General features: G+C 45.1%; 1 protein-coding gene and 1 non-coding gene across 6 annotated transcripts in view; both read right to left on the bottom strand.

The window, feature by feature from the left end:
* Positions 1-17,459, bottom strand: part of LOC119433513 (histone-lysine N-methyltransferase, H3 lysine-79 specific) — a 66,333-nt gene extending 48,874 nt beyond the window's left edge. For 4 of the 5 annotated variants that reach the window (XR_007464167.1, XM_037700751.2, XM_037700754.2 and 1 more), the window contains exons 1-2: positions 17,263-17,458; positions 16,888-16,928 (exon numbers count right to left, since the gene is read on the bottom strand). Coding sequence is in view for 4 of the 5 variants with exons in the window: in XM_037700751.2 (XP_037556679.1) it covers positions 16,888-16,928; positions 17,263-17,331 (110 nt within the window). In the remaining variant the exon portion in view is untranslated. Of the gene's footprint in view, positions 1-16,887; positions 16,929-17,262 lie in introns of all 5 variants that reach the window. The other variant, XM_037700753.2, reaches the window with a different exon arrangement.
* Positions 17,460-20,824: 3,365 nt separating this feature from the next.
* Positions 20,825-20,896, bottom strand: Trnat-cgu (transfer RNA threonine (anticodon CGU)). Its single transcript has one exon. It is a non-coding gene; the product is annotated as a tRNA-Thr (tRNA).
* Between the last annotated feature and the right edge of the window lie 1,916 nt (positions 20,897-22,812).

Genomic DNA, 22,812 nt, shown 5'->3' with positions numbered 1-22,812 from the left:
CGAAGCTGCAGGTAACCCACCTAAAAAATTTGGAGGTCGCTTAAGCTCATGTTTAAGAGTGGAACGCGATAGCATTCAAAGGTCCCCGACTGCTTCTCAAGAACCGCAGCTTTCTTTTTCTTTTCTCTGCCTTCGCCTCCGCGGGCTGCCGGCGTCGGTGGGTGGCAGAGAAAATCATCCCTAACCACCTCGACCGTGCAGGCCCTCCACATGGTGCAAGGTGTTAGTTGACAAAAATTGAATTTTTCACAGTGAAATCCGTCAGAAAAATGGTAAAGTACGACTTTACCATTCGACGTCTGATTGTAGTTTGTATGTACGAGAAAACCTAATCTGCTACGAGGAAACTCAAACACAAACCCCTTTTCCAGCATTTCTACCAGACCTACAGCCGCACGTTTGAGTACTTGCGAAAATGATATCCAGATGGCGCTCGCATCCTAGGCAGGTCAAATGGGGACTTCGCCTGCTAATTCGTTTTGCACACGTGCGCGCGTCGGGGCAACAGCAAACAATTAATAAAATAATCAAAAAAGGTGCTAGGGCCTTCACATTTTAATATAAGACCACCTATATTGCCCCTGGAAAAATGTCTTTCCAGCAATGCATTTCTGTTTAAAAGTGAAGCCGACTTTAAGGGGATCGGTGTAAGCTTGGGCTTTGTAGGCTGGCTTTCCCACGTTCAGTGATGCAGTGAATGAAGCCTACTTGCCGTATGCGAACGGGTCCCAATAACGCTATTGCGTTCTACTCTTAAAAGGCGAAGCTTATTTTCGTCGTCATGGCGGCTTAGCGAGCATGAATCCAAACCCAAAATTGCGAGTGCCAAATCACATCGCGCACGTGGTCGCCACCGACGCCTTTTGATTAACAGTCACGACATGCGGTCAAGCAAAACGAAATGCAAATAATAATAAAAACTAATAATTAAAAGGGGAAAAAACACGCGTGGCTTCCCAGCGCGCCACTAAAGGGTCCCACCGTCGGAATGAGGGAGGGGGGGGGGATTAAATAGGTCGGCTGATTGGGCTTCCAAAACGAACGGAAGGCTCCAAGGCAGGTGGAGACCATCTCCCTGTACATGGCGTTCTGCTGCTGGTCACGAGGTTCGGGTTCGATTCCCGGCAGAAATCAGGCAAGGGCGACACAGAGAAACAAGCAGGAGCTCGTAGAATGTGTTGCTTTAGGTCGTTGAAATTACTCGATCTAACCATCCATTCAATCCAGTCCGTCCATCTACCGATACCAGATCGATACACCCAACCAATCTATGCCCCTTCTAGCAATACACCCCCTCGTAAATAAACCCATAAATGAATCATTTCAAGGTCGGGCAGCAATCACAGCAAAAACCCAACATCCTTAACTCGCACACACGCCGACACGGAAACGAGGACCGAAACGGCGTACTATAGCTCATCACGAAGGGCCGACGACGGAAACGTTCCAAAATGACGCTGTGCCCGCGAACGGCAGCAAAAAATACGGATGCGGAAAAAACGACAGCGAGAAGGAGAAAGCAAACCCGAACGACGTCAAAAGAAGGGGGAGTGCCAAGGTCGACGGAACGCCGACAGACGATCCCTTCCGCAACCGCCCTCTGCCCGCGCGATCATCGGACGGACGGAGAAAGAAAAGCGGCGCTTCGATTTTCACGATCGTGCCTCACGTACTACGCCGAGACAGGGAAGCTCTGGACGTGATGAGACGTGCCTGCGGCAGTTTTTTTTTTTTTTTTCTCGAAAGGTTGAAGGCACGAAAATGGCAAAATTTAAAACTCTCCTCGCGGCCAGTACGGCGCGCAGCGTGGAAGTTATAGACCTCATTACCCCCATCTTCCCACGTGGGCCGTAGAGCCAGCTTTATGTTAGTTAACGCCTGTATTAATTCATTCATGCATTCATTCTTGGATCGTGGGCGCTGCCATCTTGAGCAGAAGACCAGTCGTCAAGTTCGTGAAATTGCATTGATTACGACTTGCGTTGGGGCTAGTCAGGGCTTGAAGTCTCCCTTCAGTGGAGGGGGGCCTAGACTCCCAGGGTTAGTTATAGTTGTAATACATAAATACCCCAGAAAGTGGATCGGAAAACGGCGCCCCGGTAGCTCAATTGTGAGAGCATCGCACGCGTAATGCGAAGACGTGGGTTCGTTCCCCACCTGCGGCCAGGTGTTTTTTGATCCATTTTCATTTTCATTAATTTATCATTTCTTTAGTTCAATTAGTAAGTACAAGTAATTTCCCCTATGTTGTCTTTGGTGTCATTGTTTGTTGGCTTCTTATCATATGATTAATAAAAATCGGGCCCCTCGGTTCCCTTCTCGTTCACACACACACACACACACACACACACACACACACACACACACACACACACACACACACACACACACACACACACACACACACACACACACACACACACACACACACACACATATATATATATATATATACAGGGTGTTTCAGCGAATACTTTCAAATATTGTTTAAGGTTGGCTGTGGCAGGCAGCACAATTTTAGTTCATGAGCTGGTCTACTCGAAGAGGCGGCCATTACTTGCGCAATAAAACTTAAATGCATAATCGACTAATCAACAAAAATTCACTAATTCAGTTTGTAACTAATTACCGTATCACCCATATTGCAAATTCTTGCCGTGGAGTTCGCAAGGCGGATCCACTTGGAACGAATTCTCAGGATGACACCAGTTTCGAGATGCTAATTCCCGAACTTTGTGGAGAAATGCATTGGCGTTCCAGTTACTTTCCTAACGAAACATCGCTTTATGCATTGAAGCACAAAAGTAACAAAAGCCCGGTGACTTGGACGAGTCGGAACGTTTCAGTCATGATGGCGGTCAGCGCCCAAAACAAGGGACAAGAAACCAAGGACTCAAGCGCTATGTCCAAGTTAACTTCCTTCTTATTATTTTTTTTTTTTGTCCCACGATTTGGGTAGTGCGCTGACCACCATCATGACTTATCGAGCCTCTTTTCAGGTTAAACGTAGATTTTTTTCGGTGTCCCCCCCCCCCCCTACTACTAATACAGGGTGTTTTACTAAAAAGATAATTTTTTTTGCCTTCTTCATGGTCCCTCTAAAATAGCGATACGCAATGAGGCACGAGGACAACGCTTCGTCGCTGAGCAAACGCGACCCGCACACACACACACACACATACACGCGTCTCCGACCATCACGAGATACGCGACTATCGAGCGGCGACAAGCGAAAGTGAAACTTTCCCCGAGTGGGCGCTCCACATTATATCTAATCGCGTTACGGCACGCGGGGGCGGCAACCGTCAAATCTCGGGCCGCCCTTTTGTCGCGGCTCTCTCGCTCGCAGCCTCCTCAAGTCGACGGCGTCGTCTTCCGCCCCGAGGGGAAACGAGTTCACGAGGACGCCACTGCAAACACACAACAGTGTCGCCGAGCGTCCGCCCTGCCAAGGCGGCAGCAAGACGCCCATCCATTACTTTTTTTTTTTAAAGTATGTTTTACGTAATTGCTCCCCAAGCACACCTGTTAGGCAACACACACACACACACACACACACACACACACACACACACACACACACACACACACACACACACACACAAACAAACAAGCAAACGTAGTACTTAATACATCAAAGTTGGGCTAGTTGGAACCGTGACATAATTTCAAAATTCAGCGCTCACTGAAAAACATGGAAGCAACGCTAGTCGGTACACTTCGCAGATCTTTGTAAAAGATGCGTTGAATTCTGGGTTTTACGTGGCAAAACCACGACTCGATTATGAGGCACGCCGAAGTGGGGGCACTACAGATTAATTTGGACCACCAGGGGATATTTAATGCGCCCCAAAAATGCACGGGACACGGGCGTTTTTGCATTGCGCCCCCATCGAAATGCGGCCGGGATTCGACCCCACGACCTCGTGCTTAGCAGCTCAACACCATAGCCACACCCGGCGGGTATTGTAAAAGGTGCCACTTCACACCTTTGTTTGAAAACACGCGCGTACGGGGAAAGTATATAAATGAACAAGACAGATTGATACATGAAGCATTACGCAATAAAACATGTGATAGCTGCAAGAGCACAGCGTTAATCGCGCTTTCAAGTAAACAATTTGGTTATATTTGTCGGCGGCTGCGCGTGCCCCACACGCGAAGAGTTATGATGGGCATGCGCATTGACCGTACCCCTATCTGACGTCACGTGTGTTGTAATGTCTTTTTCGTAGTAAAAATCAGGGGGTTGAAGACCAGCGTTCTTTCTGTCCATTTGCTTTCCTTTTTTTTCCCCCTTGTCTTTTCCAATAAGCGATGAAAAATTTTACTTATGGATAAAATTTATAGCCTCACCCAAAGTGTTCAGCACTGCAGCTGACAAGCTGCAGAGCCTTACTTACGTCACGAAGATGTGGTGGCGCTGCCGACGCACTTAGTGCGGGCAATATAAATATATAAATGAAAATACGCACAAAAAAAGCTCTACTGGCGTGAATTTTCTCGTAAGGCAAAGTCAACAGACGTCACGTGGGCCAAGTTTTGAAAAATTACTTCCCAGGAGTGGGTGTGTTCGAAGAGGCGGAGGGCTCGTTTTTGTTTGTGCCCAACGTGAAGCGCCTCCTGTCACAATCCTCGCTTCGGTGATATAATAATCGTTCGGAGGGAGCCTACTTGGAACACCCGAGTTCCCCGGTTGTAACGAATTCTCGGTGATTACGAACGGCGACAGCGTGACCGTCACAATTTGCACGCCGACGATGGCACAGCGCGACAGATGTAACGAACACGACCAGATACAGGAGTTCGCTACAACGAACTAGCACAAGCGCACATCACGGACCCGAGATGGCACGTTCCGCCTCGATCAAATTTGTTCACTGCGCGCGGCCCATTGAGCACAACTTTCCTGGGTTACCATTTCCTCGACAGTAATGACGAAGTCAACAAAAATCATTCAAGCTAGTTTTTTTTTAGTTTTCACATGTTTACACGCTTCCTCAAGCTTGTTGGGCACTGCTGAACGTGGCTTGTTCACCATCTTGTTTACTTAGTCCCTTCAAACACGGCGTCCACATTCGTGGACCCGACCTATTTTTGCCATTTCCGTGCAGTGGTAGCAAGAAGTAGAGTACAAACTTCGGGTAAATTGAACATTCTGCTAACCTATATTACTTCCATTTTACTTCCGAGTGATATGTACGGTTACAGGGTACTACTTTGGTGAAGGCACTACCGCGTATTACGTGACGTTTGACATGAGGCATGTCGGTAGCAAGCTCGAAATATTTTTTGTTCTTTCTTGAAACGCTTGTAGCCAATAAATAACTTGTGCATGTAATTCGAGCGAGTGATTCAATCATTTTTGTGAAGGAACGTAGCATGACTGACTTTACAATATTCAAATATTTAGGTACTCCGTATTTACGATGACTCATCATAAAATGGACAAAGAATCATTCTACCAACTCGATTTGCTTTCAGTGGAGTCTCAATCTCCCTGGCATAAAATGACGTATGTTTCACACATGTATCGACAGTCGATCATAATTCGTATCTGAAGGGGTTAGTGACGTAAACGAGAAGAGGCTGCTAACGACTCCGAGCGCTTCAGCGGCAATGGCTCAGTATTACCATCCTTGAAGCAGCGGGTCTCCGCCGGAGTTACAAGCGCGAGGTGAAGAAATAATTTTATTGACGGCAAGTTTCGGACTAAGTGATGTTCGACTCCCTTACGGATGTCCCGCTTATTATGAACTCACGGTTACAGTGAACATGTCGCGCACGATAGTGATCTTAACAGAGGAACTCGACTCTATACAACCAGCTGTCGTCGCACACGCTGTGAACTGACAGATTAACTATAATGGGCTCCGGTTGTTACGTACAGATTGCTACAGATAAACATACGTTTTATCTCTTTCAATTGCTAACAGGAGGCGGCTGCATCCGCTGGCGCCCGAAAAAGTGGCCGCGGAACAGGGCCGGATCGCGAAATTGCTCCGCAATTGGCATGACTGATGGAACCTCGCGATGGATTCTCGAGCGACGCTGGGGAAGAAAAAATCACGCGCGGTCACGAGATGGGTATAGCAGCAGTGGACGACGACGACACGGCGTCCGGCAACTGGCGCAAAGCCAACAAAAATCCAACAAAATCCATCCGGCGCCGCCGAACGACGCGACCCTCCGACTACTCAGAGGCAGCACAACGCTCTCAAGGGTTTGTGTGTGTGTGTGCGTGCGCGAGCGTGAGCGGTGCAACGAACATGGAACGCGAAAGAAAAGAGGGCAGCAGACCAGTTTGTTTTATTGTTTTCTCCGCACATCCTCTTTTTCGCCGGCCAGGCCGGAAAAGACAGGCCGGTCGCCCCCCGGACTGACCAATCGACGCGGCCCCCAGCGAGCAGACGAACTCGCGAGCCGCACGCGAAGCAGACGACAAGCCGCTCCGCCGGCTGGCATCGGTAAGGAGGAGGACCGTGCGCTTTCACCAGTTCAAGGTCGACAGGTGCAACGCCCCGAAATTCGCTATCAAAATAACCGGTAAGGGAGCTCGGAGGGGCGGGGGGGCACCCCCGGGTCACAAGGGGGGGAGCGGACGCGGGAGCAATGAAATAAAACGACAACGGGCCGCACAGCGCGAGCGCCATCGGCATCGGGGAATCGCGGAAGCAAGGGGGTTACGTACTACCTTTAGAGAAACACACAAACTACCGCGAAACTTGCCACCACAAGTAACAACACAACCCGGAATGCAACTACGAGCGTCAGGCACAAGCGCGTTAAAAAGAAAAGAAGAAGAAAAAAGCGGAACTGTGGACGTCGTGATACAGAACGCACGGCGTTCCTCTGGAAAACGGACCTCCGAGAAAAAACAAAGTTAGCGGAGGTGCCTCTTCTACTACGCGAGAAAGAATGCCGCCGGTCCGAGGAAAACAGGATTTTTCTATTTGGCAGCGACGAGCGCGCATGGGACCCCGCGAGAAGAAATGCGTCAGGTAACCAGTTAGATGCGTGCTCTTTGTCTTCTTACGTCCTCACCACCGGTAACCAAAGCGATCGCGCAAGGTCAACTTCCTGGCGCCAGTAAACGAAAACGGCAATGCGAGCCGCGCCTTAATAGGGTGTACGGCTTGGCTGCTGGTTTACCCGCGTCGCGACTGCAACTTCCTCGATTCAGGACGCTGCCTTGCAGTGCAGCCGGAGAACGTTGCCAAGAGCCGCGGCAGTTTTCAAGTTGGGAGTGTGTGTGTGTGTGCTGCAGATTACCTTCGGATAGCACCTATATGGGTGCCCAGAAGTAATACCCGTGCCAGAGAGGCAAAAAAAAAAAAAAAAAAAAAAAAACACACACACACAACATTAACTGCTTACAGCCTCAAAGTTTCAAGGAACACCACAAAGAAGAGTAGGCAGGCGTCGTACGCCTCTGCCGGTGGCAGTTTTTCCTGTCAAGTGTATAACATGTTTTCAAAACAAATGCTAATAATTATAAAGAGGAACACTAAGTGAGCTTAGACTGATAAAGAAATTATTTGAAAACTATGGTGTCGTTAATTTGGCGATAATGGGCTGATCAAAAGATAAAGAAGAAAGAAATGAAGGTCGAAGTTCGAATTTCGCTCTGGAAATCCAGCGCCAGAACGTCAGCGTGACGTCAGGGATTTCAAATTATTTTTGTCGCATTTGGGCCGCGTTGGCTCAGTAAAGTTCCCGAACCTTGCCATGTTCAATCGTAGGCTTCGCTAGAACATAATGTATTACATTTTTACCCGTAAACAACTTACTAGGCTTTAGCAGACACAGCCAAAATCAATGACGTCACAACGAGCTGCTGCGGGAACTCCACGGCGGCGTCGCTACCCGTCTTTTTCTTTTTGCGCCTTTCCTGGCTTTACCAAGCGTCTTTTTGCAGTGAGAGAGGCTTTTTGGTATTCGAGAGGCTTTTTGGTATTGCAAATGGGTGATTTAACAAAATACAGCTGAAATTACTACGTTTAGTGCCCCTTAGTGCCATTCACGTGGTGCTACATGGATGTACTTGGTGGCACTAAAACGTAATACAGCCCCCCCCCCCCCCCCCCACCCACCTTAATAACAGCTACACACACAAAATGCATTTCTAAAAAAGTTGTCCCACATAAAATATGTGTATTAATGTTTTCAGTTGCATTATTCTGCATGTTACCGGCTAAATTTTTAATTATAATACTGCTGCAAACAAACTTGGCTGAATTCACTGCCGCTACCATCACCGTCACGGTGATGTTGCCATTTAAAAATGTGCAGGCTACTAAATTGCTAGAAAATTTTTGACCCAATGGCCTTAACCTTGTCAATGCGTCATGGATATAACTTTTGACTTTCAAAACCACGAAAGGAAAGAACAAAGAAAAAAAAACTGTACAGGCAGGCTGTGTCGACAAGATTATCCAAATGGTGTTCTATCTCGTGAATAATTTATGTTACACGCTGTCCACATACTGAATGCATTGTCCCCTTAAAATAAAACCCAGCGGCACATTACCACCTTCCTATCTATGACTTTTCTTTCATTTCGTTTCAGTCTTGAGGGTGTGCTTTTATTTTTGCCAAATAGACAAACCAAATAACCCAGCAAAACAGATACTATATGGTCACAACCACCTAAGAGGCTTCACGCTTTAAGAGGTATCATGATCATTAATGATGACGATGATTGTTGGGGTTTAGTGGCACAAGGGCCAGGTATGGCCAAAGAGCGCCATGACAGTATTAGTTCGCAGTGAAGTGATGAATTGAGAGAAGTAGATGTGACGTGGCTGTAAAGGGGCCTAAAATAATCGCTGTAAAGTGCGTAAAAATCATGATCATTAAGCACTTTATGCAAGAAAGAAAGGAGAAAAGGTAAGGAGAAGAGACAAAATTCTTGATTGATACTAAAAGCTACGATGCTTTTAAACACTGTCCTAATTTAAAAATGCCTGCCTGATCATCGTCTTGTAAGAGTTGCTATACCCCTTGTCAGCTCCATCTCTCTCAAACACACGGAAGTACGGAGCTTCAAGGATTATCCAAATGCTAATGATGCCTGCATTGTGGAGTACATGGAAAGTTGCCTTGTGCAGTTTAGCAAAAATGAATGTGATGTAGATGCCTTATGGAGTCAATTTCCTAAAATGTGTCATCATTGTTTATATACTTTTGTACCAAATAAGCGCAAAAAAGTTTCTAAGCGCACAGCTTGGATCATGTGTAAAATTATTCACCTAAACGCCAGATAAAGCGAATCAAAAAGAATAATCCATGGTCCCCAGTTATTAATTTGGGCCGCACATTACACGAATCAAAATATTTTTTTGCTTTAAAACAACACTACCAAACTTTTTAAAAGATGAACCTTGTAAGTTCTGGAACTGCTTATGTGGGAGCAAAAAGTAGGTGCAAAGATCTCAGTTAATGGAAACACAGTTACTGATCTGGAAATAATTGCACAACAATCTAACAACTTTTTCAACGGCGTGTCCTCCAATGCAAGTTTTCATTGTGTATCCCATCAATGAGTGTTTCAACCCATTGACATTCCCTTCATTTCTTGCCCTGGTGTGGTTTCAATGATCTTGGCCTTAAAGGGACCCTAGAGGCAAATATTAAGTCAAGCTAAAGTGATGGATTAGTGCTCAAGTATCTCTAAGGCGTCAATATTAGAGCGAACAGAGCCTTAGTAATCGAGAAACTGAGGTAAATGCAGGACATGATTAGAGACTCCCCCGAGACATTCAAGTACTTGCCCGGTGACGAAGGCACTCCTCATTTAAATTCTGTCACTAGTACTCAACCATTCGTTATAAAAACATAATTGTATTGTAGTATAAGATGACAGAAAATGCACAGTTCAATTTCATTTTTAGAAAAAAAAAATTAACTGACATTACACCGTTAAAAACGACGAGGGCCAGTTGAAAGGTTTTATTTTCGCTCGACTCTGCGCCGCCCGTGCTTCAGTAGTTCTGTCATCTGCACTGGTTTTGCTGGCTCATGAACCTCGCACAAACTGCAAGTAGCACAGAATTCCCCTTCCATGTGATGTCGCGGGATGCCCGAACGGTCCACGCCACTAGACCAAAAGGAGCTGCAGCTGCGCCGACAGCATCAAAGGACGGTGATGGCGTATGCAACGTCACCACTCCCCGGTTGGCATGGCGGGAGATTTGAACTGCCATGAAGGTATTCGGACCCATCAGATGCAATTTTCTCGTAAACTAAGTCTTTTCTTTGCACGAAACAAGCGTGGCGAGGTTTCTGGAATGGTATTTAAACAGTCCACGATGACTTGGTATTCGCCTTCAGCCTCCCTTTAAAAACCAAATCATCTTGTGGTCCCGACGGCATACCTAATGTATTTCTTCGGCGCTACGATGAAATTGTCACTAAATTTGTGATTGTGTTGTTTCAGTATTCACTGTTAACTTCAAAACTACCCAGTGAGTGGAAGAGAGCCTGAGTTGTCCCAGTCTAAGAAAGGCAACCATTTACTGTTACATAATTACCGTCCCACATAATTAACATCAATTTGTAAACACCTTGAACAAGTAATCGCTAAACGCATTGCAGAATTTCTTTAACAAAACCCTATATTAACAGTTGCAACATAAAATTAGGGAAGGCTATTCGACCGTAACGTAGCTAAAAATTACAGTAGTTCGTACATTTGCAGATACTTTAGATAAGAATGGTCAAATTGATGTATTCTTAGACTTCAGTAAGGCCGACAGGGTAAATGCTCTAACTCTAATTTTAAAACTCAAAAGATATTAATCTGCCTGATATACTAATTGCACTGATTGGAGATTGTTTGACCAAACCGAATCAGTTTGTTTCAGTGGACGGAAATGATTCGAGCTGTCATCAGGTGTGCCCCAGGGCAGCATTCTAGGGCCTTTGTTGTTTTTACTTTATGTGAATGAAATCGTTAATGTAGTAACATCAGAAACACTAACAAACTGTTTGCTGATGAATGTGCGCTGTTTCGTGAAATTACTTGTATTGATGATCAGAACAACCTCAACTTAAGTCTTCATAATGTATTGAAATGGTGCAATGAATTTGGCATGGTTGCAAACACTATGAAAACGGTGTATCTTTGTATAAGTCACAAAAACACAAGTCAATTATAGGTAAAAGCTGGGCTTATCTTCACTAGAACAGGTCAGCAACTGCACATACCTCGGCGTTACAATAACTAGTGATCTTTCCTGGAAGACGCATATAGAGAACATTTGTTCTTCTGCCTCGCATAAGTTATTTTTATTTTTTATTTTAGAGCATATGCTTAGGAATTCACCTACGAGAATTAAACTTCACTTATTTCACGTATATAAGACCCAAACTAAAATATTCCGTGTCATATGGGATTCTTTTACTAAATTTATCAATAAACTTATCAATAAACTATCAATAAACTCAATAAATATCCAAATATCAATAAACTAGAAGCTATCCAAAGAAAGGCTGTAAGGTTTGTTTATTCTAAATTCAAACTTACAGACTTGCCAAGTGAGCTCATGACAGCCACCAATATTGAAACACTCAAAATACGACGGACAAAGAACCGTCTAAATTTTCTTCATTCCCTACTAAAGCATATGTTTGCCCGTGACCACAGAATTTATTTATCTCCTCTATCCACGAGACGTAAAAGACATAATGGAGCCCATTCTTTAACTCCATATTTTGCTAAAACTAACACGTTTATGTTTTCATTTTTTCCAGGTACAATATCAGACTGAAACCACCTAAGAGAGCCTTATGAAATGTATGTTTAGAGTTTTATTTATTTTGTCATGTACAATGCCCATCAGAGCTATATTTTCATTTCTCTTTTATAATTGTGTTTTCAACTGCGGTATAAATCTGTTTACCTTACAATCTTCAAAATTGTGCTTTACACTTATTTGCCTTTTGTTAGGCGTGCCTGTCCTGTCCCGCCTGGACCACACTGAGGTCTGTAGTATGCATACGATAGATAAAGATAGAAGTAACATTATCACAGTAACATTATCACCAGGAACAAATGGAAATCAAGATAGGTAAGCTATTGGAGTGGGCAAATAAACTAACATTCTTCTTAAAAACGGCATGAAAAGAATACAACCATAATAGACACAAATGAAAATCGGCAAAACTAGGAACGGGCTAGTTGGTAATCCACGAGTAGAGTTTAGGACCGAAATGGTGCAGGGGGGCAAGGAGCAGGACAGAGACAAGCGCTTGAAATGTCACAAACTGAGTGAAACCCCTTTGCTCTGTGTGCAACTCTCTCCATGGTAGTCTTAGGAGAATTACAAGGACTGACTCGGTGATTTAATGCACTGATACTCGTCAGAGAGATGATTAGGCGCAGTCTGTGTGCACATCCTTGTTGAGGCACACAGGCTTGACAATAGACCCCTTGGAATAACATTAGCCTGAGTTGCCTTACTCCGACTGCTGATGTCAGCCCAAGTTTTAGCATGTTTTTAAAAAAAGCACTGGGACTGTGTGTAAGACTAGTCATTGTCAGTTGCCTTCCTCGTGTGGACAGAATCTTTTCATATCTTTGACCTATCTTTTCTATCCTTTCCGTGTTTCCCTATTGCGGAAGTAGCCAACTGAACAATTACTCTGGTTAGCCCTTTCTGCTTTTCAGTCTCTCTCTCTCAGCTTTACCTACTGCAAAGTGAACTGAAATACTTTAGAGCATTGCGACTGTATTCAGCCCTCCAGCTGGTCACTGAACGCTCAACTGTGCTGCAAAAAGCGCCGGCCACAATGCGGGCCGATTATTGCGTTTGAATCGCCACTACTGTTTGCATTTGCATGGGAACCCGTATAGAAATGTAATGAAGTCACGTGGTCAACTATTGCCCCTGACTCTCCTACACTGTCTGTACTACACAAGGATGACACTGATGATGCGACAATGAAAGTAGAGCTGCAACTAAGGTTTTCAAGTTCCTTCATCCAAATAAATAGTGCACCAATGTAAAGCTGTCACCTACAGGAATAGTGAAAAATATGTCAGTAACCCTTTAAACTTAAACTTGAGGAGAAGTGCTGCCAAGCACCCTAAATAATTTACATAACACTTGTTTCCACGAAAGATTTTGGTTTCATACCCTGAAGGTGGATGCGTTGCAATGCTACGGTGCAATGGCTCGCTTCGTTCTTGCGACTGCTACGGCTATCACATGCAAGCCCAGTTAGAAGAAACACCCGGAGCATGCTTATTAATTTTTACGAGTGAAGTCACAATGTTTTACTCAGTGTCACAATGATGTCGGGTATGATTTTTCAGGACAACTTCACACGGTGCCTACTACAATGGCACTCTTTAATTCCACGATTCTTCCAGGTCTTTCCTGAAATACGCTTATCAAAGTTACTACTACCACTACTACTACCATTAGGCTGTAAATCAGGTGGGATGCGCTATCAGATTTGACCGAATCCAGCGTTATGTGATATTTCGACCACCTGGCCAGGCTCACGCTCGCAGGACCAGCAAAAGACACCATTATCAGTGGGTTGCATAGGTTCATTTGAAAACTGCATTTCCTTCTCGCATACCACTCGCTTTGCCATAACCACTGTGGGTACACACTTCCCCAATTCAAAGCAAATATGGTGAGAATTTCCTTTTTCCCCCCGTATTTTCCCCCAGGGACTGACCGATTCCCCAAAATTCCAGGTTTTCCCTGATGGGTGAACACTCCACTTTAGTATAAAATTAAACTTATTTTATAAGCATTTCCCACCCTTCATACTTAGTCATCCATGTACAGGCAAGAACTGTGTGGTAGAGCTACAGCTTGGAAAATGTGTCGCAATATACTCCTTTAAAGAATTACAGGTGGTCCAAATTAATCTGCAATCCCTTGCCACAGCATTTCTCACAGCCTGCGAGTTGCATTGTGGCATTATAATTTTCTTGTAATCTAAATGATTGAACAAACTGTGCAGGAAACCGTCAATAATGATTGTCAATGAAGGTGAATGGTCCAAACGAACGAAAGTTTTCCCCAAGTTCGACCACAGACCAATTATGAAAATGTGTGAAAGAGGGAAATAAAGGTTTTGCCTTTAAACTATTAAAAAAAAGATTAAACTGGCTTTACGGTACACTGACTTATCCAAGAATCACATACAAAAACAATTATCAATAAAATTTAGGGTTATACGTGCCAGAAGCACGATCTCATTATGAGATAAGCTGTGGTCTCACGTTCAATCACGTTCATTTATAATTTTTACCGACATGTCAGAGCGAAGCAACCATTATCTTTTTGTCCACATACAATACCTATTTGGAACTAGATGCTGTTTTAGATATGTCGCCTCCCAGACAAAAACCACTGAATGCTTATGTTCTCTAGAAAATCCTGCCTGTTGTCTCAATAAGCCTACGTGTTCCAATTTTAATTTTCACCACAAGCTATGTCAAATGAAACAGGTAATTCGATAATCTATTTTTTCCAACCCACACACGTTTTATGAAAATCTGGCCAAACCCGATTTATCTTGCTTCTTCGTAAAGGGTAAGAATGCAGGTTTTACAAAACCAATGAATATTCCCCGCTTAGTGTGAACAAGTGGTCAAGATTTATCATATTATTATTCACATATTCTTCGTTTACACTAAATAGTCTAGCAAGGAACGACATATACAATATGTTCAATGCCTGCCAGACTTTAGTGAACAAAACTGTGTTGCCTTTTTACAAGGCACATTTGCCAACGGTAGCTGTGACAATAAAAGGATGTTTTCCCAAGTAAGGTATGTTCATGGGCCTGACAAAATCGGACACCCAGAAAGGCTGAAAATGCAAATGACAATATACTGTTCACATGTATATATAAATATATACATGTGCAATATTTCTGCCCCAAAAGGGCAGAAATTTTGTGAAAGTTACCAGAATATCCAGAATTTTGGGCCCCTGACCCCAACCCAAACCTCCAATTTTCATTATGAAAGAAACATAAAACCTGACGAGGGACCCCAGATGTAGGCAGTAAGCTGAAGCTTTGAAACAAATATTGAACTGCTTTTTACCGACAGCTGCACACATTTTGCGCATCAGCATAGTTGGCAACGGCCGAAAGTACTTCAAATAAAGATAAGAAAATGCATCCAATGAGCACATGCATTTATAACCAAATGCACCTGTGCAAGTGAGGTAAACAGAAATATGCCCTTAAGGCTAACAGGTAACAAAACCAATCAGTGTACAAGGCCACAAAGAATTAAACATGGACAAAAGCACGTCAAATGCTTACTTGACAGACAGCTGACATAGATACGAGTCTTCATTTTTTTTTTTTTTTGCTGGATACATCAAATATGCCCTGCGGTGAAATAAATATCTACTAAAAAATTTAAATGTCAGCAGAGACATTCATAGTCTGTATGGCTTCCTCATTCCAGCAAATATCAATGATGCCGAGAAGTGATAAAGCTTCCGATGTCATTATTGTTACGACAGCATTAATAAAGATAAAAATATTGAAAAAAAAAGATACAATGGTATGCGAAAATGCAGCCAGCAAGTGTAAATGACCTTTCTGATAAGACCAGGATCTGGGTTTTTAGATTGTTCACATTTATGCGAGACACGTAGGCATTAAAAGTTGACTCTCTCGAACAGATGTTCCACAAACGAAATGCGCTCGCATAGGATTAAAAAGAAGCCATTCCTGTGAATTTCATTGTGATGGCATCAAGAACACCGTTGCCTGAAGTAATGCTGTATTATAATTCTCCAGCAACCACGTCCTACAGCTAATTGCACGTGCTATACTAATTAAATAAGCACATTTACTCTCTTTTTTTCCACGCGATGTCGCCCCGCGCCTGCGGTTCCATCTTTAACTGCACAGAAATGTCGGCTCCAGACATATCGACCTTTGCAGGCAACTAGTAATTCACTGCTCTCCAGCAACCATCGCACACGTCAGCGTTCGCTGCAAAACGTACAAATTTATGCACATATAAAAACTACAGCTTAGTACAGGCGCTCGAAATAGGTACGAACGTCGTCGACGCACACGTAGACACCGTAACACGAGAGGCGGTGAACTCGGACCGCGAAGTCAAAACCAAAACAATCGGACGATCAACCATTTCTCCACGACACCCTTGCACAACGAACGACATCGACGACATCCACACAATGAACGAGAGAGAGAGAGAGAGAAAGACTTTTGTACTTCTGCGTGGCGACAGAAAAAATGAAATCCGCTCGTTCGCTGGGCGGTTTTAACAGGTTCCGTGCGGGCCCACGGCCCGAGCGACACACCACTATCGAACGCGAATCGAGCTTTTCAACACGCCTCAGAAGCTCCGACGAGAACAATGCCACCGGTCGCCTCCAAGCAGCGAAATCATACATCTGCCGAAATTTGCTTTTAGACGATGCGCAGGTGCTTCCGAGCAAAGATGAGGCAGCAGCGACGCCGCCGATGACAAGAAAACAAAAACAAAACGGGGAGGCCGGCCAAGTAGCTGCACGCAACAGTGTATCGACACGGACGAAAAGACACTTTTCTTTACGATCGGCGACGACGAACGAACGAACGAAGACAGGTGCAACTGTCGCCTGTAGCAGCGTGAACACGAGCTATCCTTCATGCATTGCCTGCAGCAAGCCACGCGTGAAGTCAATCACCTGCGCGCGTCACACAGGCTGTGCACATTGCTAAATGTTCGCACGCACGCACACACACACTCGCGCGCGAGCAAGCCGCTCTCTGCACACGCTGCTGGCGTGGAAAGGCAGCAACACGGAAAAACGAGCGACGAAAAGGTGAAGTGACGATGACAGCGTCGCGAACGAGCATCGAGCACCGATGATTCGCCGGACTCACCGTATTGTCTCGACGATTTCGATGGCACCGTCATGCTTGTCCTGCGAATGGGGCAGAGAGAAAAGATAAAAATAAATATATACACACATACACAGACACGGGCATCATCCCGTCGTGCCCGCAGAGATGTTGCGAGCGGTCTGAAACGAGCCGATGAGACGACACGTAATGACCACGTCGGGATGCGCAAAATTCGAGCCGATCACTACGACGTGCGGGCGGGCACGTATTCACGACGCTCCTTTCCCGAGTATCGGAGGCTCGCAAACGAGCTTAGGCCTAACCCTCCAATGGGACCCGAAGTGCAGTAGAAAGAAGGGCTACTACCCCCTCGGTCGCACGCTATTTTTTTCGCTCGCCATAACGGGTACTCACCGAGGTGGAGAGTGGCCAGGGGTAGACCGCCGGCTCGGCACCGGCGGGGCTGTGGAGCCGTAACTCCATGACTGTTTAATCGACGACCTCGGGTCGCCCGAAGACGACCGCGGCGGTACGCAGGGGCCGACGGCCATGGACTACCTCCATGATCGCAAACGCCATGTGTGATGGGTCGTCACGTGACGGACCGCGTCGGCACGCCATTGGTCGGCGTAGGTCCCAACCCCCTTCCTCTCGCTGAGTAAAGTAAAGCCAAACACACCTTCAACATCAATTTGTGGACAATTTACGCAACCTTTTTTTGACTATTTAGCGGCAGTTGCGCCCTCTGCTAGGCATATATAAAACTACTTTATAGTTGTTTGGTAACGTAATTTTTGGTTAGTATTATTAAATCTAGGGAACAGGTAGTCGTTAAGGCTCGCGCTGCGGCACTTGACTAGCGCCCGAAGTTCCAATTTTCGTAGGGTGGCTGCACTATGTTCACTGTTTGTCCGTTTGTTTCTTTTCGCTGTGCGTGTAGGTATCGCCATGTGTGATAGACGCGAAGGAAGTGTTTACCGTGGAAGAATTACGCAACTTCGCCTTTTAGCGGGTCTTTTGATCGGTTGGACGATTCTTAGCAATGCGAGGCGCTGTGTACGCGATTTCTTTCGCAGCTCTCACGAGCGAGATGAGGCGATGCATAAACGCTCTTTTGCTCTTGTCAGCTTCTCGCCTCAGAAAGACGACCTGAAGGTCATATTCCGAAATAGCGTTTCCAGGAATCTCGTAAAGCCTACAGCTCGCTGGAAATACCGTGAGCGTTTGTAAATCACTGCGATAGAACTGGAAGCGTAACCGTTTACACGTTTACATATTTTTTGTACTGTCTAGTGCTGACCCATGACCTTATCGGCTTCGCAAGCGCTCTGGCCTTTCCTGCAATAATGCCGAAAACAGTAAGCGTGTCGCTTGAAGGTGCGTATCACGCACCAAATTTCGTCCCCAATTCATGGTTAGGCAGCTTGAAAATGAATGTGAATTACGGCACATTAGTCTTTCCGTTGTTTTAGATTAAATATATGTTAATAAAATTTTGAGCATTATTGGTTTTACCTACATTTAAGGGGCAACAACAGATGGGAAGTGCGTTAGTTTTGTGCGACAGCCTACATCTCGCTTCATTTTAATCGTATCATTCGAATATGTAAATTTTCTGCGGTATGCGATCACCTAGCGCACTATGCAGGAACCGAAACCAGAAATTCAAACATTGCCATATGGCGTCTGCATCGGTGCTATTGATCTTCTCTATTAAACCATGCTTTTATTTTTAATAAAGGTGCTCTAACAATTAACTTTAGATGAAATTTTTTATCAGTTCGCATAAATGCTAGACGATAATGTAGACGGCGCTAGCTATGCGAAGTCTTATGTGCATTTTCGGTTTCGTACTTGAACTAGCCGTTTAAGAAACAAATAAATTTTATAAAGAATTTGAAAACTGTATATCTAATGTGTAAGTAGATATGAAAAGACTACTTGGGTATCACTATGGTGGCATCTGCGTTTGCCTATAAAACCGAAACCGAATGCACAGACGCGTAGCCAAACGCCAAAACCTGCTTGCGCGTAGCATAGCCTCTGAAATTATATACGCTGGCAGTTTTTTTTTTTTTTTTTTCGAGAGCGCGCAATCTTGGAGGCCATGCGTGCAGCTAGCGATCTGCAGCTAGCTAGCAAGCTGCGCATGCGCCATTACGAACGCGGGCTTTTCGAAAGCAGCGCGAAGCGTTGGTCGTGTTCGCTTGTCACAGAATATAACGCGCGCACGCTCTTGCTCTCGCAACTGGCATGCATTCGAAGCAAGAACACACCTGAGTACGTTATAACTGTTTTCTCCACGGAAGTATTATGCAACCTCCTTGATTTTCTCGTTTTGTGGACGCACTCGACGAAAGGTGCGGGTTCCGCTCCCACCGCGGTGACAGCTTGTTTTCCCGTCCACTTTCAGTTCCCTAAACCTAATCATTTCTGAATTTCGATTAAGAACAACAAATAGTTTCCCCTGTGCTTTCAATGACTTCATTTTTCGCCCGGGCTTCGTATGGTTGTGACTAATAAAGCAATACATGTGACAATAAAACAGCCAAGACGGCCAACAGTATTTGAAAATAAAAAAAAATTAATAAAAAAAATCGGGCCCCTCGGTTTCCCCTTCTTTTCTCGTATACCCAGCATGTACTTCGTGCCTAAACGTGGACCGCATATACGATCTAGTTCGTACCAGAATACTCTGCCAACAACCTGCGTTGCCTTGAACGGGCAAGCTCTATCCTCAAATTTTGAAAACAATTAGCCCAATGAAAGTAAGGATCCGATACAATCCTTGACACAAACATTTTGCACAAACGGAGGAACACATTTATAAGTCAAACCTTGATTTAACGAAATTTGCGATGTAACGAAGTTTTTTCGCCGCAAGTACAACTTCGTTATATCGAGGTCCGACTTATACCTTTCGTCGCTCCACGCTCCGGCGTTGACGGGGCTGCTTAAGCGGCACTGCCCCAGCTCAGCCGCGCGAACTTTGCTTATAGTGAGAGAACTGTACGTGGTTAGTGAACGTCGCAGTGCGTAGCTAACATTTGCGTTAGTAAATCCGTACAAAAGGAAGCAAGACAATTCGCACATGCGTGACCAGTCTCTTCGAGGTGAAATATATAGGGGCCAATACAGCACTCGTTGCTGGCAGCTGCATTAGTTGTAATTCGAGCGCGAATCTAAAGAAATATATAAATTCAGTGGTGATTTAGCTGTAATTGCGAGAGAAATGCGTTAGCGTTACGTCGCACCTTTTTGAGGTCCCGCAGCAATGATTTAAACCGCGTTCACCACATTGCGAAGTGTCGTTCGGGAGCTCATTCGACACACGTCCTGTCTCTTCGAGGAGCGAAGTGCAACTCACGGTGGTCCAGAGCAGACCACCGGCAGTGCTATTGAAGTGTAGAAGTACTCTTCAATTGCAACCACAGACAGGCTAATTTCCCCGTGGCTTCATTGTCTGTTGGATTTGCATGGTCGCGATTAACAAACATCGAGGCCCCTCGGTTTTTCTTCTTCTGTCTCGTTCACACACACACACACACACACACACACACACACACACACATTGTGGGAACGCCGACATGATTAGCGGCATCAGGGCCAACTGTGGCCGGACGCGGGAGCGTGCAGTGGCGCCAGGGACGCGAGAGCTGCGGCTGGGCGCTTGGGGACGGCCGGTCGAGACTGGAGCCCACTGGCGTGGACTGTGGGATCGAGCCGTTTCCCACAACACACACACACACACACACACACACACATATATATATATATATATATATATATATATATATATATATATATATAATGAACGAGAAGAAAGGGAACCGAGGGGCCCGATTTTTATTAATCATATCATAAGAAGCCAACAAACATTGACACCAAGAACAACATAGGGGAAATTACTTGCACACACTAATTGAATTAAAGAAATGATAAATTAATGAAAATGAAAACGGATGAAAAAACAACTGTCCGCAGGTGGGGAACGAACCCACGTCTTCGCATTACGCGTGCGATGCTCTCACCATTGAGCTACCGCGGAACCGCTTGGTGTCAATGTTTGTTGGCTTCTTATGATATGATTATATATATATATATATATATATATATATATATATATATATATATATATATATATATATCCCTCTACCTCGTGACCGGCTTACCACCCGGGCGTTCTTTAACATGCACTAAAAGTACGGTACACGGGTGTTTTCTGCATGCCGCCACCACTGGAATGCGCGGCGGCCGCGGGGTCAAACCTACGATAAGGCACTACGACCTCCACCATCTCAGCAGAGAAACGTCATAGCCACTGGGCTGTGTACAGCGGCGGGTCAAACGCCAATTAAGGGCGGCGCTGGTGGGTGCGCGACAATAGATGCACGTGGCTAGTGCGCGTAAACAGGCAGCAGGACAACAGCGATAGCATATAGCACGCATACTATTTCTTCGGCAACAGGCTGCACACGTGCTTCAGCCCAACACTCTCCCACGCCGTCGCCTCACTGCAATGTTATACTTGTCTGGTAGGAAAGTGGGAGGGCGGGGGGGGGGAGGAGGAAAACGCAGCGAGTGCTCCAACCACCCGAAAACCATAAAACGCGGCGTGCGACCTGCGGGGAGGGATGTCGCTATACCGAGAACTGCAGTGTCGCAACAAAAGACTCCTCCAAGAAGATGTGTGGACAGAAAGAAAGAAAGAAAGAAAGAAAGAAAGAAAGAAAGAAAGAAAGAAAGAAAGAAAGAAAGAAAGAAAGGAAGAAAGAAAACACGGCAGTTTGCGGTCGGTGGAATAGCTACGTGCTGGGGTTCTGAGCAGTGGCCGTAGAAGGTAAAGGGGCTTGTGGTCAAAGTGTGCGAATCTTTTTTTTTTTTTTTCATTTTTCCTTGTCTATAGTTTGCATCTGCTGCAGACACTCCGGTCGCCTCCTTCCCGATCTGTCAAGCACTTCCGACACCGTCCCGAAAGTCGAAAACTCAAAGCGAGGAGATGTGGTGAAGCCGTACCGCTTCCGAAGTACAGACTCTCCTGTTCGTTTCTTGATGCCCACGGCCAGTTTAATAATTATTGGGGGGGGCGATCTGGCTGCGACTAAATGGGTGTAAAAAATTTCAACGTCAATCGAAACGTACTGAAACACCGGGTAAAGTACGTGTTCCTCTAACTACCAAGCGTGAAACGTACGGGAACAGGAACCGTTGGCATTGAGCCAAGACACGCGGGATGTCAAAAGCAGTTATAAGGTAGGCTGTTTCTGAGGTCAGGTAGTACAGGTACTAGATAGTACTTTTTGTTTGTTGGTGGTAACTGGAAAACAGGTAACTGCATACAATATGGGGATATATGTTTTAATGAAGAGAGACAAGATCAAAGAGACATAGGCACAATGCACTTTAGACTGCAATAGATGTAACAAAAGAAAAGTGTACAACCATTGCATTCTACCGGTGCTAAAATATGGGGCAGAAACTTGGAGGTTAACAAAGAACCTCGAGAACAAGTTAAGGACCACACAAAGAGCGATGGAACAAAATATTTTAGGCCAAACGTTAAGAGACAGGAATAGAGCGGTGTGGATCAGAGAGCAAACGGGGATAGCCGATATTCTAGTTGACATTAATCGAAAAAAAAATGGAGCTGGGCAGGTCATGTAATGCGTAGGATGGATAACCGATGGACCATTAGCGTTACAGAATGGATACCAAGAGAAGGGAAGCGCAGTCGAGGACGGCAGAAAACTAGGTGGGCTGATGAAGTTAGGAAATTTGAATCACCTAGCGCAAGACAAGGGTAATTAGAGATCGCAGGGAGAGGCCTTCATCCTGCAGTGGACATAAATATAGGCTGAAGAAGATGATGACAATGAGATGTAGCAAAGCCTGATTAACTGAAACAGGCAAGGTGACTATTTGCCGCCGCCCCGTTTCAACGTTGACTATGGAAATGCCAATAGA

The sequence above is a fragment of the Dermacentor silvarum genome, chromosome 11 (assembly GCF_013339745.2).
Source record: "Dermacentor silvarum isolate Dsil-2018 chromosome 11, BIME_Dsil_1.4, whole genome shotgun sequence".
Taxonomy (NCBI): domain Eukaryota; kingdom Metazoa; phylum Arthropoda; class Arachnida; order Ixodida; family Ixodidae; genus Dermacentor; species Dermacentor silvarum.
Note: the sequence above shows the minus strand (reverse complement) of the source record. Positions and strands in the feature narration are given on the sequence as shown.